Here is an 18,879-nt window from a genome sequence, read left to right on the forward strand (position 1 = left end):
TCCAGACAGACAAAGCACACACGAAAAACTCAACTAGGTATGATTCAATTGATGCAATATAAAGGATTAAATTAATACAGATGCTTTAGGTGGCAAAAAACATATTTACTCAATGCATGCATATATTTTTATTCCAACTCTCTCCCTAATCTTCTTTCAGTAATGATCTCATAATGATTATAGGTTTTCTGTCTTCTTTTACATAAGAAATGCCCATAATATTCAAAGCAAATATTTTTTAATTACCCAAAAGGCAGTATTTTTTACATATGAAGGTTTTTTTTTTTGTTTTTCTCCAGACGGAGTTTCACTTTTTTCACCCAGGCTGGAGTGTAGTGGCACAATCTCAGCTCACTGCAACCTCTGCATCCCAGGTTCAAGCAATTCTCCTGCCTCAGTCTCCCGAGGAGCTGGGACTACAGGTACATGCCACCATGACTGGCTAATTTTGTGTTTTCAGTAGAGACGGGGTTTCACCATGTTGGTCAGGCTGGTCTCGAAATCCTGACCTCAGGTGATCCATCCACCTCGGCCTCCCAAAGTGCTGGCATTACAGGTGTGAGCCACTGTGCCCAGCCTACGTATCAATTTTAATATGGCATTTTTTTTTTACCTAAGTTACAGTTAAATTATATTTTCTAGTATACTTATAAACAAGTGTGTGTGTGTGTGTATCTCCATTTGTAATACAATGACTCAACTATGCCAGCAGTTTAGTTTTAACTTGGTTAGCCATATATAAATAACACATGTAACTTTAGAAAGACAAATTTAAAAAAAAAAGAGGAAAAGAAACTCACCATTTTTCTTTAAAATCCCAAGTACTTTTATCAGAAGATCTGGATGATTCATCTAAAAAAGTTTCAAAATAAATCAATATACTAATTTCAAAGTTCAGACAGAAGAACATTAAAGAGAACTCAATTTCATTAAAGAAAAACATTTAAATATAATCATGCTCTGTGTTTTAAATAATGAAAACAAAACAGTGGTTTTTTGTTTTGTTTTGTTTTTTGAGATGAGGTTTCACTGTATTGCCCAGGCTACAGCATGACTATAGCTCGCTACAGCCTGAACTTCTGGGCTCAAGGACTCCTCCTGCCTCAGCATCCCGAGTAGCTAGGACTACAAGTATATGCCACCACATCCAGCTAGTATTTTTTTTTTTAAGAGACAGGCTCTTGCTATATTGCCCAGGCTGGTCTTGAACTCCTGGCAACAAGGATTCCTCCTACTTTTGCCTCCCAAAGCACAGGAATTATAGGCATGAGCCACCTTGCCCGGCCATGTTTTACTTTTATGTCAACAAATCTTGTTCAAAGAAGTAGAATACAGTAAATGACGTAGCACTTTTATTCCAGAAACACTCTTACAATTAATCGTTTCTTAAAGCAAGAAAAGGTTCTGGAATTTACCGTCAAAACAAAAAAGAAATGAGTTGACCAGATGACTGTGAAAAAGAAAATTGTTGAGATAAAAACTTTAAGGGATATAGATAACTGGCAGCTTAGTCAAAAGGCTTAGAATAAAAATACTATTTTATGTAACAAGCTTGTCAAATATTTAAAGTGTTTTTTGCTATTTAAGAGTATTTAGGCCAGGTGCAGTGGCTCACACCTATAATCCCAGCACTTTGGGAGGCCGAGGCGGGTGGATCACCTGAGGTCGGGAGTTCAAGACCGGTCTGACCAATGTGATGAAATCCCGTCTCTACTAAAAATACAAAAATTGGCCAGGCATAGTGGCACACGCCTGTAATCCCAGCTACTCAGGAGACTGAGATAGGAGAATCGCTTAAACCCAGGAGGTGGAGGGTGCAGTAAGCCGAGATTGTACCACTGCACTCCAGCCTGGGCAAAAGAGTGAGACTCTGTCTCAAAAAACAAACAACAAAAATATTTAATAACCATACATGAATTATAAAGTAAATGTATCAGCCTAAAAACACCAAATTTTCACCCAAATCAAACTTCCCTGAACATAAACATATTATTCAATTTAAAACATAAAATATTGACTTATTTTAAAAGATTGATATGTCAATAATGTCAGCAGTGCTAAACAATATTGTTCTAATACTGATAACAATATTAGAACAATATCAATATTGTTTTAATGATTCTAGGTGTTATTTATTAAAGGTACCCATATGTACCAGATACTATATACTAAAACACCTGACATATATTATCTCATTTAATATAAAAATTATTATTCCTGTTTGGAAATGAGAAAACTGAAGCTCAAAAAGTTCAAGCAACTTGCTTATCACAGCCAAGATCTGAATCTAGGTATCTGATTTCAAAACTCTTCCCACCTTCTATACTGCTTACTAGAAGTATTAACTATTCAACATGTTCAAATATAAACATTTTTCCTTTTTCCAGCTTTCCTCTTCTGCTTCCTTTTGCCCGTCCCTTATTTCTTTAATCCCACCTTTGTCTGAAATGTAATAGTAATTTCCAAAAGGACTGTTTAGTCATGATGGTAACACTACACAAATCAGAGTTTTATATTCCCCTATCCTTTCTCTACGAAGATAATCCATAAAAACTACTAAGTACTAGTTAAGAACCACACAGGAAAGACTCTTTTCTAATTACTTACCTTGGGAGGAAATTTTATATCTATATTAACATCACTACTTTTCAGAGCAAATTTAGTCAGAGATGAGCCATACAACCTAAGTGAACATTCTGGAATAAAGGAAAAACATCAACGCATGAAACTGCATGCAAATATGACAGATGTAAAAAAACAGCAACAGGAAAATTTCACACACTTCAGTTCTATGTATTCCATTTCTAGTAAGACAATTATACAAGAAGGACACCCTTTCTAACTGATCTATAAAATAACAAAAATGGTTCTTATGGAGTACAGGAACAGAGAAGGGAGAGAGAAACTACTCATAGAAGCTTAGTGTTTAAACAAAATTGTAGTAATAGTTCATTTAGAAATGACCGAGAATATGTTCAGCATTCAATATACAACAGTAACCAATGTACCAACTTAGCTATGGCTACTATCACAAACTACATTTACTTATTCTTAAATATTTATGTAAGAGCACTTTGGGGAAAGAATCATAAACATTCAATGCCAATGCTTTTATAAAATAAGAAGTGAAGTCAAGTCGATTAATTCTATAAACCTAAAATCCAAAACACTGTGGTTCTCAAGAGTTTATAGAAAAAAAATAAAAATAAAAAAAGCAATAATACACTACTTACAGCTTTCCCAGACTATGAAACATGTTATTCCAAAAATCAAAAATCATAATAAGGCAAATGTTAAAAGGATCGCACCAGAGGCCAATTTGAAAATAGTATGATTGGGACAGATCAGGCAGATTTAGTTTCTTAGAAAGTTTAACTTCATCCTCAGTTACATATATATGAAAGTCTACTTTTCAAGTTCATAAAATGTCTGAATGTCATTCAAGTCACTAAACCCATAAAAATTTCATTCCTTTTCTTATCATAGGAAATAATTTTTACATGTAACTTAAATAAGGATTCAATGTATTTTAGGTAGAAAGCCATATTATGATATAAATACTTTAAAAATTCCATTTTTAAATTTCAATTTTATATTCTTTCTTATAAATCTCAAAATGGATCTATATGAAAGTATAATTTATCAACTTTCCAAAATCCCTTTGGTGGGAAGAAGTAAGTCTTATGTCAGATACATTTACTTTAACCCTATACTGATGCAAAAAAGATATGGGCTAAGCAAATAGTCCATATATAAATATCTAAAATAAATCTGACACTCCCTTGTACCAAACAATAAGCGTTTTCTAAAGGCTCTATTAAAAGTAAATTGATTTTTCCCCACCATCAGGCAACAGAAATTTAGTTCAATGACTGGATGAAATGTTTATACTAGAAACAGTATAACAAAATAGTCCACTCAGAAATCAGTGATACTGAAAAACTAAAATATTTGACCACTAAGAAACAATTCTACATCTGGCATTTTTAAAATCTTTTTTTCTTAGCACAAAAGTGTGCTGTGCCATAATTCTCAATTTCCTTGTGTGAAATATTTCCCTCAAAAATTAATTCATAAAACAATAAAATTTATCTAGTTTTAAGAAGAAAAGAGAAGAAAAACATTAAGAAACGTACCCTAATTCAAGAGGAGCAAGGGGAAGAGTTTTGTGATTTTCAAAATCAAACACGAAATGTATTTCTACCTGGTAAAAATGTCGTTATAACCTTTGACATTTCCTCCACAATTTCCTGACGGACTCTGAGGTCATCATCTGTTATTCCATGTTCTTTTGCTAATTCAATGACTGCAACACTTAAAGCAGCCAAGTGGGCAGGGGAAGGAGGTGGCAGAGAACGAAGCTCACTTTCTTCTTGTTTTTCCTATTAATGTAATGATTCACAACAATAAAAACAAAAAAAAGTTTCTATTTTAATGTTCTTATATTTAGCAGGGAAAGACAGAAATAAACTAACTCAACAAATATTCACCTTCCATCTACCAGATACCTACAGTATGGAAGTGAACAAAAGAGAGACCTCTGCCTTTGGGAAGCAGGGTTTTAAGAATAAGAGGTACTGTGTGGGGAAGGGATGCTACTAAGTTTTTTTTTTTTTTTTTTTTGAGACGGAGTCTCGCTCTGTCACCCGGGCTGGAGTGCAGTGGCCGGATCTCAGCTCACTGCAAGCTCCGCCTCCCGGGTTTACGCCATCCTCCTGCCTCAGCCTCCCGAGTAGCTGGGACTATAGGCGCCCGCCACCTCGCCCGGCTAGTTTTTTTTGTATTTTTTAGTAGAGACGGGGTTTCACCGTGTTAGCCAGGATGGTCTCGATCTCCGGACCTCGTGATCCACCCGTCTCGGCCTCCCAAAGTGCTGGGATTACAGGCTTGAGCCACCGCGCTACTAAATTTTTAAAAATTTATTCCACTGTACTGTCTGCATAAATTCTGAAATGCTACATTAAAGCCAAAGTACCTTAAGTACAATACTTACTTGATGATTTTGTTGCACCAAGGCAGATTGTCTTAGATGTAGCAGAAAAGTCCTGAATCCTATCTAATCAGCATATACAGTATCAAGTTAAATGGTCACAGGAAAACTTCCTGCCTACTATTCACCAGTGATTTCTCTTTGTGATTTCATCCAACACTATGTAAAATGTTCAAAAAACCTCTGTTCTGATAAAAGTTTGAAAGCCAATTTAAACCTAGGAGCTAAAAAGACACTTTGCTATATATATGCAACGACTTTTATAAATTAATGTATTTTCTGATTAAAAAATGTTAATTACAAAAGCTACATAAAACACAGGAAAATACAAAGAAGAAAATAACCCACAATTTCATATCCTACTATCTCTTTCATTCTTTAACACATCTGAGTCACAATCGTTCTCTTTTATTTAGTATTATAACACAGGCATTTTCTATTAACATTTTTCAGTCAAGAAACCATCTCTTATCTTTTGAAACATGACGCTCCCATCAGATATAATAGCTAAAGCTAGTTGTTTTCCCCACCCAACCAAATATACTAAAAGACTTTGGTCCATTCCTATTTTCACTAACTGTTACCATATTCAGACGTAACCTAAGTAAAGCTTACCTCAGGTACAGCATTATCAAACATGAGGGGTAAGTTAAACTCATTTTTGTAAGTCTCTGTGACCATTTCTGCAATTCTTAATTACAATCTAAGTCTTAGAGAAGCATCTAAGTTTCAGTACTATTTTCTTAGGATCCATCCAAAGGACTAATAGCAACAGACTTAATGAAAAAATGATAAAAGGCCAGACGCAGTGGCTCACATGTGTAATCCCAGCACTTTGGGAGGCCAAGGCAGGCGTATCACTTAAGGTCAGGAGATGGGGACAAGCCTGGCCAACATGGTGTAACCACATCTCTAATAGAAATATAAAAATTAGGTGGGCATAGTACCAGGCACTTGCAATCCCAGCCACTTGGGAGACTGAGGCAGGAGAATCATTTCAACCTGGCAGGTGGAGGCTGCAGTGAGTAAAGATCACACCACTGCGTTCTAGCCTGGGTGACAGAGCAAGACTCCATCTCAAAAAAAAAAAAAAAAATATATATATATATATATACACACACACACACACACACACACACACACATATATTTATATATATATATATGACATTTTTCACAGAAATATAAAGATCAATCCTAAACTTACATGAACTCTCAAAGGACCCCAAATAGCCAAAACGATCCTGACAAAGAACAAAGCTGGAGGATTCACACTTACTGACTGCAAAACGTACTACAAAGCTATAGTAATCAAAACAACATGGTCAGACGAGCTGGCCCACACCTGTAATTCCAGCACTTTGGGAAGCCAAGGCAGGTGGACTGCTTGAGGTCAGTTCGAGACCAGACCAGTCAATATGGAGAAACCCCGTCTCTACTAAAAATACAAAAATTAGCCAGGCATGGTGGCACACAATGGTAATTCCAGCTACTCGGGAGGCTGAGATAGAACTGCTTGAACCCGGGAGGTAGACATTACAGTGAGCCGAGATCGTGCCACTGCACTCCAGTCTGGGCAACAGAGCAAGACTGTCTCAAAATATAAAACAAAACAAAACAGTATGTGTACCAGCATAAAGACAAACATGGCTGGGCATGGTAGCTCACGCCAGTAATCCTAGCACTCTGGGAGGCTGAGGTGGGAGGATCGCTTGAGCCCAAGATTTAGAGACCAGCCTAGGCAACATGGTGAAATCCTGTTTCTATAAAATATACAAAAATTAGCCTGGCATGGTGGTGCCTGCCTGCAGTCCCACCTACTCAGGAGGCTGAAGTGAGGATAGCTTAAGCCCCAGAGGTGGAGGTTGTAGTGAGCTGAGATTGCACCCACTGCACTCCAGCTTGAGCGACAAACAAGACCCAGTCTCAAAAAAAAAAAATAAAAATAAAGACAGACATATAGACCAATGGAATCAAACAGAGAGCCCAGGCCAGGCATAGTGGCTCATGCCTATAAGCACTTTGGGAGGCAGAGGTGGGCGGATCACTTGAGGTCAGGAGTTCAAGACCAGCCTGGCCAACATGATGAAACCGCGCCTCTACTAAAAAAAAAAAAAATTATATATATATATATATGGCAGCCGGGTGTGGTGGTGCATGCCTGTATGCAATCCCAGTTACTCGGGAGGCTGAGGCAGGAGAATTGCTTAAACCAGGGAGGTGGAGGTTGCAGTGCGCCGAGATCGTGCCATTACATTCCAGCCTGGGCAACAAAGCTAGACTCTGTCTCAAAAAAAAAAACAAAACAAAACAACAACAACAAAAAAAGAACAGAGAGCCCAGAAATAAACCCTGGCATGTATGGTCTAATGATTTTTGACAAGGGTGCCAAGTGCACTCAATGGGGAAACAACAGTTTTTTTCAACAAGTGTTGCTGGGAAAACTGAATATCCACATGTAGAAGAATGAAGCTGGATTCTGACCTTAGATCATATACAAAAATTAACTCAAAATGCATCAAAGACCTAAATGTCAGAAACTAAAACTAGGCCAGGTATAGTGGTTCACAGTTGTAATACTCTGGGAGGCCAAGGCAGGAGGATTGCTGAAGCCAAGGAATTTGAGATTAGCCTGGGTGACACACTTGAGACTTCACCTCTACAAAAAATAAAAAATTAGGCCGGGCACGGTGGCTCATGCCTGTAATCCCAGCACTTTGGGAGGCTGAGGCGGGTGGATCACCTGAGGTCAGGAATTCAAGAACAGCCCAACCAACAAGGTGAAACACCGTCTCTACTAAACACAAAAAATTAGCTGGGCATGGTGACAGATGCCTGCAATCCCAGCTACCTGGGAGACAGAGGCAGGAGAACTGCTTGAACTCAGGAGGCGGAGGTTGCAGTGAGCCAAGATTGTGCCATTGCACTCCAGCCTGGGCAACAAGAGTGAAACTCTGTCTCAAAATAAATAAATAAATAAAAAATTAGCTAGGCATGGTGGCACACGCTTGTGGTCCCAGCTACTTGGAAGGCTGAGGCAGGAGGATCACCTGAGTGCAGGAAGTAGAAGCTACAGTGAGCCATGACTGTACTCCAGCCTGGGCAACAAAGAGAGACCTCATTTCAAAAACAGAAAAAGAAAAGAAAGAAACTAAAACCTAAACTTACAGCTATAAAGCCGTAACTAAGAAACGTAAAATTGTAAAACTCCCAGAAAAAAACAGAAGGGAAAAGTTTCATGACATTAGATTTGGCAATGATTTCTTGAACATGACACAAAAGACATAGGCAACAAAGTAAAAACAGATAAATTAGACTGGATGAAATTTAGAACTTCTGTTCATCAAAAGATACTACTGACAGAATAAAAATACAACCTACAAAATGGAAGAACATATTTGCAATCGTGTATTTGATAAGGGATTAATATCCAGAACATATAAATAATCCCTTAAACTCAACAATAAGAAAACAAACAACCCAATTCAAAAGTGAACAAAGGATTTGAATAGACATTTCTCCAAAGATATACAAATGCCAAATAAGCACATGAAAAGATGCTAAATATCACTAATCATTAGAGAAATGTAAATCAAAAGCACAATGAAATACCACTTCATATCCATCAGGATTGTTATGGGGGGGGCAGAAAACAAGAGTTGGTGTGAATGTGGAGAAATTGGAACCCTTGTGCATTGCTGATAAAGATGTACAATGATGTAGCCACCGTGGAAAACAGCATGGCAATCCCAAAAAATTAAACATGGATTTACCATTTGATCCAGCAATTCCAATTCTGGGTATATACAAAAAATAAATGAAAAAAGGGACTCGAATAGGTATTTGTACATCGATGTTCACAGCAACATTATTCACAACAGCCAAATGGTGGAAATAACCCAAATGCCCATCCATGGATGAAATGATTCACAAAACATGGCATACAGATATGATGGAATATTATTCAACCTCAAAAACGAAAGAAATTCTGATAGATGCTACAACACAGTTGACTTGAAGACACGCTAAGTGAAATAAAAACTAAAGGATAAATAATGTATGATTCCATTTATATGGGGTACCTACAATAGACAAGCACATAGAAACAGAAAATAGAATGGTGGTTACCAGGGGCTGCAGGGAGAGGGGAATGGGGAATTATTGTTTAATGGATACAGAGTTTCAGTATAGAATGATGAAAAAGTTCTGAATGAAGGTAGACAGTGGAGATGATTGCAAAACAATATAAATGTACTTAATGTCACTAAACTGTCTACTTAAAAATGGTTAAAATGGTAAATTTTATCTTATATATATTTTACCACAATAAAAAATTTCAAAAAAAAAAAAGTTCAATGTGCCAATAAGACAACGCAACATCTTCTTAACATGGAATATAAAGCATTTTGGTCTCAATTCGCATTTCTAGGTCTTCCTTCAACCTCTCCAAGAGACATCCACATTTAAATAGTCACCAGTCTCCAAATACTCTATGTGCTATTGGGCTTCCGTGCCTTTAATCATTTTGTCCCCTATGTGTATCCACCTGGTAAAACTAATCATCCTTCAAGGTATAGCTTAAAAGTCAAATATTCAGCAAACCCTTCTTAATACCTTTCTTTTCCAACATAATGAAATGCTCCATTGAAATCATGATTAATACTATCACCTATGCTCTGAATTCCATCCTTCTTTACCTATTCGGTAATAATCTCCTTCTCCTTATTTTAAACATTACACAATCTACTAGTTTGTGTTTTCATTAAGTTTTTTTTTGTTTTTTGAGACGAGGTCTCACTCTGTCACCTAGGTTGGCGTGCAATTGAGTAAATCTCTGCTCACTGCAAACTCCACCTCCCAGATACAAGAGGTCCTCTACCTCAGCCTCTCAAGTACCTGGGACCACAGGCACATGCCACCACGCCCAGCTAATTTTTTGTATCTTTGGTAGAGATGGGGTTTCGCTATGTTGCTCAGGCTGGTCTCAAACTCCTGAGCTCAGGAGATCCACCTACCTTGGCCTCCCAAAGTACCAGGATTACAGGTGTGAGCCACCAAGCCACCCAGCACATTAAGTAAGCACTCTTTACCTCTACACTAACAGCAACAACTACCATTTATTGATTACCTACTATGGGCCTGGCACCGTGCCAAGTGCTTTACACATGTTATGTCACTTAATTCTTACAATATCACTCCCCAAATAGATACTACCAAAACCATTTTATAGATAAGAATACTGAGACTTATAGATGTTAAATATCATCCTACAACTACAAGGTGGAACTGAGAATTAAATCTAGTTCTAACTCCAAAGCGTATGGTCTTTCCACTCCATTTAAATCATTAATCAACAAATATTTATGGAACAACTATATGCCAGGTACTGTACTAAGATGGGAAAAAATAATGCATATAATCCCTGCCCTCATGGAGCTTACACTCAAGAGAGAGAAAGATTAAATGATTATTTAAATTAAAAAATTAAAACTGTGATGAGAATTTTACTCTGCCAAATTAAAAGAAAAAAAAATTGTGTGCCCCTCTAGCTACTACCAGTCTTCCTTTCTTTTCTGTACAATTAAGTTTTCTGAAAGTTGAGTCTATTCTATTTCCTTATACCTCCTCACTCAAAACTACGTCTTTTTTAGTTCTAAAACAGAAACTGTTCTTCCCAGGATTATCAAAACCTCTTTAGTTGCCAAATCTGACATTTTAAATTTTTATTTATTTATTTTTTAATTGACAGGATTTTGCTACATTGCCCAGTATGTACCCCAACTCCTGGGCTCAAGCGATCCTCCCACCTCAGTATCCTGAGTAGCTTAGACTACAGGCACCAAATCAGACATCTTTAAGCTTTTAGATTATTTTTATCCATATTATCACATTTTCGACTACCATCTTGAAACTTTCCTTTCTTTTAGTTTCTCTAACACCTTTCTCTATTTTTCCTATTATTCTACTCATTCACCAATCTATTCACTGCTCTTCCTCTACTAGTCCATTAAATGTTTGTATTCCTTGACATTCTGTCCTTATTCATTTGGTGAATTCATCTATGATTTCAACTGCTGAAGTTTACCAAACCTGAATCTCCAACTGCTAACATAAGTTCCAGATCCTTATATTCAAATGACTGTGGGACATCTCTACTTGAAATGTTCCGTAAGTGTCTCAAACTCAGAATGTTATGAAACTTTTATTTCTGCTAAGTAAATGGCACCACAATCTTTGATAACATCTCAAATCAGATACCTTACGATCATTCAAGACATCGTGGGCCTCTATTCCCACAATTCTACATCCTGAATCTCTCTTCAAACTCAACTCCATTCTCACTAACTACTACTTCAGGTCAGTGTTCATCATAGCTTACTAGATTATTATGAAAGGCTAACTGGTCTCCCCAAACAGACCCCTCTCAGGCTTCTTTCACAGAGGCCAGGGTGAATGACCTTGCAAAAATACATGTTATGGCCAGGCACAGTGTTTCAAGCCTGTAATCCCAGCCCTCTAGGAGACCGAGGTGGGCGGATCATGAGGTCAGGAGTTCGAGACTAGCCTGGCCAACATGGTGAAACCCTGTCTCTACTAAAAATACAAAAATTAGCCAGGTGTGGTGGTGCGCACTCGTAATCCCAGCTACTCAGGAAGCTGAGGCAGAAGAATTGCTTGAACCCAGGAGGCGGAGTTTGCAGTGAGCTGAGATCCCACCACTGCACTTCAGTCTGGGCGATAGAGCAAGACTCTATCTCGAAAACAACATGTTATTAAACTCCATAATGCTCAAAATAAAATCCAAATACTCTAACACAGAACACAAATGCAAAACCAAAATTCTCTGTCAAGCAGTAACTCCCCATTTCCCCCTCCTCCAAGCCTATGGCAAGCACTATTCTGTCTCTGATTCTGACTACTCTAAAAAACTCATATAAATGGAATCATACACTATTTTTCGTTTTCTAACTGGCTTATTTCACTTAGCATTTCTCAAGGTTCATCCATGTTGCAGCATATTGCAGAATTTCCATCCTTTTTAAGGCTAATATTCCATTGTATGAATACCACACATTTTGCTTATCTATTCATCCATCATTGGATATCTGAATTGCTTCCACATACTAGCTATTGTGAGTAATGTTGCCATGAACCTGGGTGTACAAATATCTCTTTGAAACCTTGTTTTCAATTCTTTTAAGTATATGCCCAGAAGTGAAATTACTGGATCATACTGTAGTTCTATTTTTAATTTGTTGAAGAACCACCATACTCTTTTCCAAGGCAGCTACACTACTTTCATACCTGTCTTTTTTCCTAATCTTGGGGGAACAGCATTCAGTCTTTAATACTTAAGTATGATGATAACTATTAGTTTTTTATAGAATTTTTTTTTTTAACAGGGTCTCATTATATTGCCCAGGCTGGTCTCAAACTCCTAGGTTCAAACAACCAAAGGAGCTGGGACTAACACACCCAGCTTTGTAGATGTTTTTATCATGTTATAGAAGTCGTCTTCTACTCCTAGTTTGCTCAGACCTTTTTTGTTTTTTGTTTTTTTCTGAGACAGAGTATCACTTTGCCACCCAGGCTGGAGTGCAGTGGTGCCATCTCAGCTCTCACTGCAACCTCCACCTCCAGGATTCAAGTGATTATCCTGCCTCAGCCTCTCGAGTAGCTGGAATTACAGGTGTGTGTCACCACGTCCAGCTAATTTTTGTATTTTTAGTAGAGGGGGATTTCACCGCATTGGCCAGGTTGGTCTCGAACTCCCAACCTCAGGTGATCTGCCTGCCTCAGCCTCCCAAAGAGCTGGGGTTACAGGCATGCTCCACCGCACCCGGCCACGCTTAGAATTTTTATCAAAACATTTTTGAAAACGCTTTTTCAGCATCTACTAAGATAATCACATAGTTTTCTCTGTTTGCTAACATGGTAAATCACAATGAGCGGGTTTTGTTGTTGTTGTTTTTGTTGTTTTTTGAGATGAAGTCTTGCTCTGTTGCCCAGGCTGGGGTGCAGTGGCACAATCTGAGCTTACTGCAACCTCAACCTCCTGGGTTCAGCCTCCCAAGTAGCTGGGATTTCAGGCATGAGCCACCATGCCCGGCTAATTTTTGTATTTTTAGTAGAGATGGGGTTTCACCATGTTGGCCAGGCTGGTCTCGAACTCCTAACTTCAGGTGATCTGCCCTCCTTAGCCTCCCAAACGACTGGGATTACAGGCATGAGCCACTGTGCCTGACCAATGAGCGACTTTTTTTAATGTAAAACTAACATTGCACTCCTGGAATAAAGCCCCACTTGATCATGACATATTCATTCCTTTAATATGCTGTTGGATTCAACTGGCTAAAATTATATTTAGAATTTTTGCATCTACGTTCATGAGGAGTTTTGGTCTAAAATTTTCTTTTTTTTCTCCCATCGGAGTCAACAAGAATAACGTTTTCCTTTATTGTAATGTATTTCTGTGGTTTGAATATCAGAGTTATGTGGACCTCATACTCACAGACTGAACTGGGAAGTATTTCTCCTCTTCAATGTTCTGGAAGAATTTGTATAGAACAGGTACATGTATCAATTATCCCAGAGCTCAATGACTTTTTTCTTTTTCCTTTTTGTTTAATTTTTCCTGTGTTTCACTCTGGTGGTTTCCATTGCTATATCTTCAAGAGTTCACTAACCTTTTCTTTTGCAATGTTTGATGTACTATTATTCCTACCCAATGTAGTTTTAATCTTAGATGTTGTAGTTTTCGTTTCTAAAAGTCCTGTTCATATCTTTTTCATATTTCCATGTCTCTACTTCATCTCTGGAACATCAAGAATACAGTTGTATTAACTGTCTTACTGTCCTTCTCTGCTAATCCTAACAAAGGCTGGTCAGTTCAAGGTCAATTATTACAGCTGACTTTTCTCTTCATCATGATTTGTATTTTCCTGTCTCCTTGCATGCCTGATAATCTTTGACTAAATGTCACATTATGTGAATTTTTTTCAGTGATGAGTATTTTTGTATTTCTGTAATATCCCTAAGCTTTGTTCTGTAATGACATTAAATACTTGGAAACCATTTATCATTTTGAATCTTGCCTTTAAAATATTTTATATAGGACCAGACCACATTTAGTTTAGTACTAAATATCTATACTACTGAAACAAGATTTTTCTGAGTACTCTACCGAATGTCTCATGAAGAATGAGGCTTTCCAGTCTGGACAGGAAAAAGTCCTGTGTGAGCACCAAGCACTGTTCTAATTTCCTCTGACAGTTCTTTCTCTGGGTTCAGGAAGCTATTTCACATGCATGCACCAATCAGCATTGTGCTGAATACTTTAAGAGGACCATCTACAGTTCCCTGGATTTCTTTTTGTGCAGTTTTCTCATTTTAGTTACACTGTCCTGTGAATTCTAGCTATCCTGGACTTAGTGGACTCTAAGGTCCCTCTCTTCAACTGTGAGAGTCCACTGGGTTCCCTTCCCTATAGTGTAATCTAGAAACTCTCAAGCTGGAGCCAACATTGGGCTCAGGCCATTTGTTTTTCATTCATTGACTGTCCTTTGCTGCCTGAAAACCACTGCTTCATATTTCTGGTTTTTTTTTTTTTTTTTTTTTGGTCATTTCAAGGGAAAAGTAAATCCACTGTTACTCTAACTTCACCAAAAGTATAAGTCCTATATGGCTGCATTCAAGTTTGCTTTCTTTTTGTTTGTTTCTGTAATGTTCTAAAGTTTCCCTATACGGACTGAGCATCCCTAATCTGAAAATCCAAAATGTGAAATGCTCCAAAATCTGAAACTTTTGAACACCAATACGATGCTCAAAGGAAATGCTCATTAAAGTATAATGCAAATATTCTAAAATCTGAAAAAATCCAAAATACTTTGGTCCCAAGCATTTAGGATAAGGTATACTCAATCTATAAAGTATACAGGTATAGTTTTCTTTTTCTTTTCTTTTTTTTTTTTTTCCTGAGGTAGAGTCTCACTCCCTCGCCCAGACTAAAGTGAAGTGGTGTGATCTTGGCTCACTGGAGTCTCTACCTCGTGGGTTCAAACAATTCTCATACCTCAGCCTCCCAAGAAGCTGGGATTAGAGGCACATGCCACCATGGCCAGCTAATTTTTATGTATTTTTAGTAGAAACAGGGTTTCGCCACGTTGCCCAGCTGGTCTCGAACTCCTAGGCTTAAGCAATTCACCTGCCTCAGCCTCCCAAAGTGCTGGGATCACAGACCTTTAGCCACTGCACCCAGCCTAGGTATGATTTTCTTTTTAAGTTTCTGGCTTGCCCTGGTAAAACCCCATCTCTATCAAAAATATGAAAATCAGCCAGGCATGGTGTGCCTGTAAACCCAGCTACCTGGGAGGCTGAGGCAGGATAATCGCTTAAACCTGGGAGGCAGAGGTTACAGTGAGCCAAGATCGTGCCACTGCACTCCAGCCTGGAAGACAGAGTAAGACACTGTCTCCAAAACAAAACAAAGAAAAGTTTTCTTGCTTGCAAGCCCGAACTTCCTGGAACTAATGATAGGCATCTTCCGACATTTTTGGAAAATTCCTAATTACTATCACCTAAACTACTCCCTTGTCCCTGTTCTATTTGTTTCAGTTCATTCATTTTTTCAAGAAAACTATGTTGAGCACCTACTGTTGTCAGACACTATCCTAAGCAACTCAGAAACAAAAATAACTAAATATGCCTTCTAGAATACTGCATATTGAAGTCTAGAAGGGAAGAGAAGGTAGACTGCCAGAATACAATATGTTAGATTTTCTAATCAGATATGTAAAAGTTGTTATGGGGGCACGGAGAAGGAGTATCCAACCCAGACTTGCTGAGAGGGTCAGGTAGAAAATTTCTTAAAGAAGATATATGAGCTAAGACTTAGAGATAAGTAAGAGGTTACATAGCATTATTATTGTTGTTGTAGCTTTAAAAAGAAAAAATTAAATAGCTAATTTACCAATACATTTTTAAAAGAACTCTATTCATATCCATGTCTACGGGATATTTTAATGGAAATAACTGAAAAATTACAAATTCCCAAAGCTTATAAATTTCTTAATGGTCTGTACTTTCCCAGCTTCATATCACACCATTTTCCCCCAGCTCTTTGTTCTAATCATAGTAGACTTTCAGTTACTCACACGCCATGCCTTTTCCTGTCTAAAGGCTTTCAATTCATGGTGCTTTTTGTGTAAAGTGCTCTCCCACTTACCCTTGTAGGCCACTCACCTTTTTGCCATTTAAACTACTACTTCAAAGTTCAATTCAAACATCACTTTCTCAGAGAAGCCTCCCCTGTTCTAGATGAAGTAAAATATCCTCGTACACCTCCTTAGCACACTCTTCTCCCACTAACAAAACTCATTATACTTAAATCTTTATTCAACGCATACCCTCATCAATTCTTAGAAAATCTGAGGGCAGGAACCACAACTATCTTATTCAACACTGCCTAGTACTAGCACACAAGAACTCAATAAACATCAGTTGGACGGACTGATTGTACCTAACGGCTCTAAACTTAGGAATCAACATTCTACAGGATGAGCAAACTGGTCTCAACAAGGTTCCTTCCTTCCTGATTACCTCAGATAAGGAAGGCAATAATAGCTTCCAAAGCTATCACTTTAGTTACTAATATAAGATTGGACAAATATTTCATTTTTAGTTTCACAAATAAAAAATATTTGATATGGTTTTACAACTTGAAAAATAAATAAAAGTATTTTTTAAAAAGAACTTACCAAAATATTTTTCTTATGTCGTTTCTCCTTTATATGTTTATGAGCTCCCTGGATATTTTCAATGTGAATTAAGCAAAGTTTGCATAGATACCGACAATTGGTATATTCTGGTGATCGCTGAAGAGACAAGTTTAAAAAATGCATTTTATTCAGAAAACAGAGGAGTAAACTATTGACTATGTAAGTTAGTAATACAATTATGTAAGTAGACAGAAATAAGCACTGAAGGTTTTCTCCTTATCCTTTCCTTCTTCTAAAGTAATAGTTTTTAATAAACTTATATACCAAAGAGACAGTAGTCCTTTTTCAAAATAGTCATCATAACAGATTACATACTACATACATCATAGGAGATTACATACAATATCTAACAATATCATGGTAATGCTAAATTATGTTTAATATTCATCTAATATAATCTTTAGAATCCAATGTAAGAAAAGCAGTCGAGCCGGGTGTGGTGGCTATGCCTGTAATCCCAGCACTTTGGGAGGACGAAGCTGGCGGATCACTTGAGCTCAGGAGTTGAAGACCAGCCTGGACAACATGGAGAAACCCATTCTCTACTAAAAATACAAAATGTAGCCATGCATGGTGGCGCAGGCTTGTAATCCCAGCTACTCTGGAGGCTGAGGTGGAAGAATTATCTCAGCCTGGGAGGCAGAGGTTGCAGCAACAAGCCGAGATCGCATCACTGCACTCAAGCCTGGGCAACAGAGTAAGACTTCATCTCAACCAAAAAAAAAAGAAAAAAAAGAAAAAAAAGAAAGAAAGAAAGAAAGAAATGAAGTCTTACTATTTAGTCTTATTCCAATGTTGTCCCCAAAACTGATTTCAAACTTAACTTGCAGCCATTTTGATTACTACAAAAAAAAAAAAAATCTGCCCTCGAATTGGGGATTTCAAAAGAATGGGCCACAAATATGGAAGAAATTTCAAAAGCTGAGTTTGAAAAACACTCCAATCACAATATCATGGGAATAAATGAATAACCTCCTGAGGTCACTACTGAAGGGAATAACAATTCCAACACACTAAACTATCAGTCACAGAACGCACTCATACTTCGTATATGTATTCTCTAAATACTAATAAAGCTTAGTAATTACTGAGTACCTGTTATGTGCCAGGCACTATGCTAGGTGTTTGACATACAATTTGTCATTTTAATTCCCCTAATCATCCGATTAAATTGCCACTATTTTCATCTTATAGTTGTGAAAACAAAAGCCCACAGAACCTGCACCTTTTACAAGGATACAGCAGTATTAAGTGGAAGACACCAAATTTAAATTCCTGTACATATGAATCTGAAGCCAACATTCTACACAGATTACACAATAAAAAATTACACACACACAATAAATGCATGTGGAATTTTTAAAGTTTCTAATGCCTTACACTGAAACTTTAGCAATGCTTAGTTTTTATTTCAGATTGATTTACGGTATTCAACAGGCTTCAGCTTCTGACAAAAAGATTCTTTCACCTCAGAAAATTACATGATTTCTTTTAAACAAGAAACTTGCTCCAAATTTAGCAACAATCCTGTTACGGACTAAAAATAAATATAGCCACAGCAGTATAGTATTAACCTTTCAACAACCCTATCAGAATTCCCCATTTTATTGGCAAACTAAATCTCAGGGATTAAATAATTTGCCCAAGGCAACAAGTAAATAAGAAAAGTTGGCTCAATCAATTTCAATTCTCTAGCATAAAAATTCTGTCAAATCAGTTCCTACTGGAGAATGAATTAAGTCCTCAAAGAAAACGCTACCTCTTAGTTTCAAAACAACTACTTCTTTACTCGCCAAATATATTCTGAGCTCATATTATACAGCAAACATTTTTCTAGGAGCTGGGGATAAGAGCAGTAAACAAAATAGAAATCCTTGTCTGTATGAATTGACATTATAGTGTAAGGAGACAGATAATAAACAAATGCACAAATATGCATGGGGTCGGGGGAGTTACTGCTTTTTAAAAGTAGAGACATCACTTAAGACCTTACTGATAAAGTAACTTTAAGGAAGTGAAGGATAAAGCTGTGTGGATATCTGAAAAGATACATTTCAAGCAAAGGGAAAGGTGAATGCCAAGGCCCTGAGGCAGGAAGGTACCTAAAATATTT

General features: G+C 37.4%; 1 protein-coding gene across 3 annotated transcripts in view; it reads right to left on the bottom strand.

Moving 5' to 3' along the window:
- TUT4 (terminal uridylyl transferase 4) overlaps positions 1 to 18,879 on the bottom strand; it is a 128,317-nt gene that overhangs the window by 69,657 nt on the left and 39,781 nt on the right. For all 3 annotated transcript variants that reach the window (XM_025385897.1, XM_025385915.1, XM_025385906.1), the window contains exons 4-7: positions 16,746 to 16,862; positions 4,205 to 4,382; positions 2,608 to 2,696; positions 801 to 852 (exon numbers count right to left, since the gene is read on the bottom strand). In XM_025385897.1, coding sequence (XP_025241682.1) covers positions 801 to 852; positions 2,608 to 2,696; positions 4,205 to 4,382; positions 16,746 to 16,862 — 436 coding nt within the window. The remainder of the gene's footprint in view (positions 1 to 800; positions 853 to 2,607; positions 2,697 to 4,204; positions 4,383 to 16,745; positions 16,863 to 18,879) is intronic.

This window comes from Theropithecus gelada, chromosome 1 (assembly GCF_003255815.1).
Source record: "Theropithecus gelada isolate Dixy chromosome 1, Tgel_1.0, whole genome shotgun sequence".
In the NCBI taxonomy this organism is placed as follows: domain Eukaryota; kingdom Metazoa; phylum Chordata; class Mammalia; order Primates; family Cercopithecidae; genus Theropithecus; species Theropithecus gelada.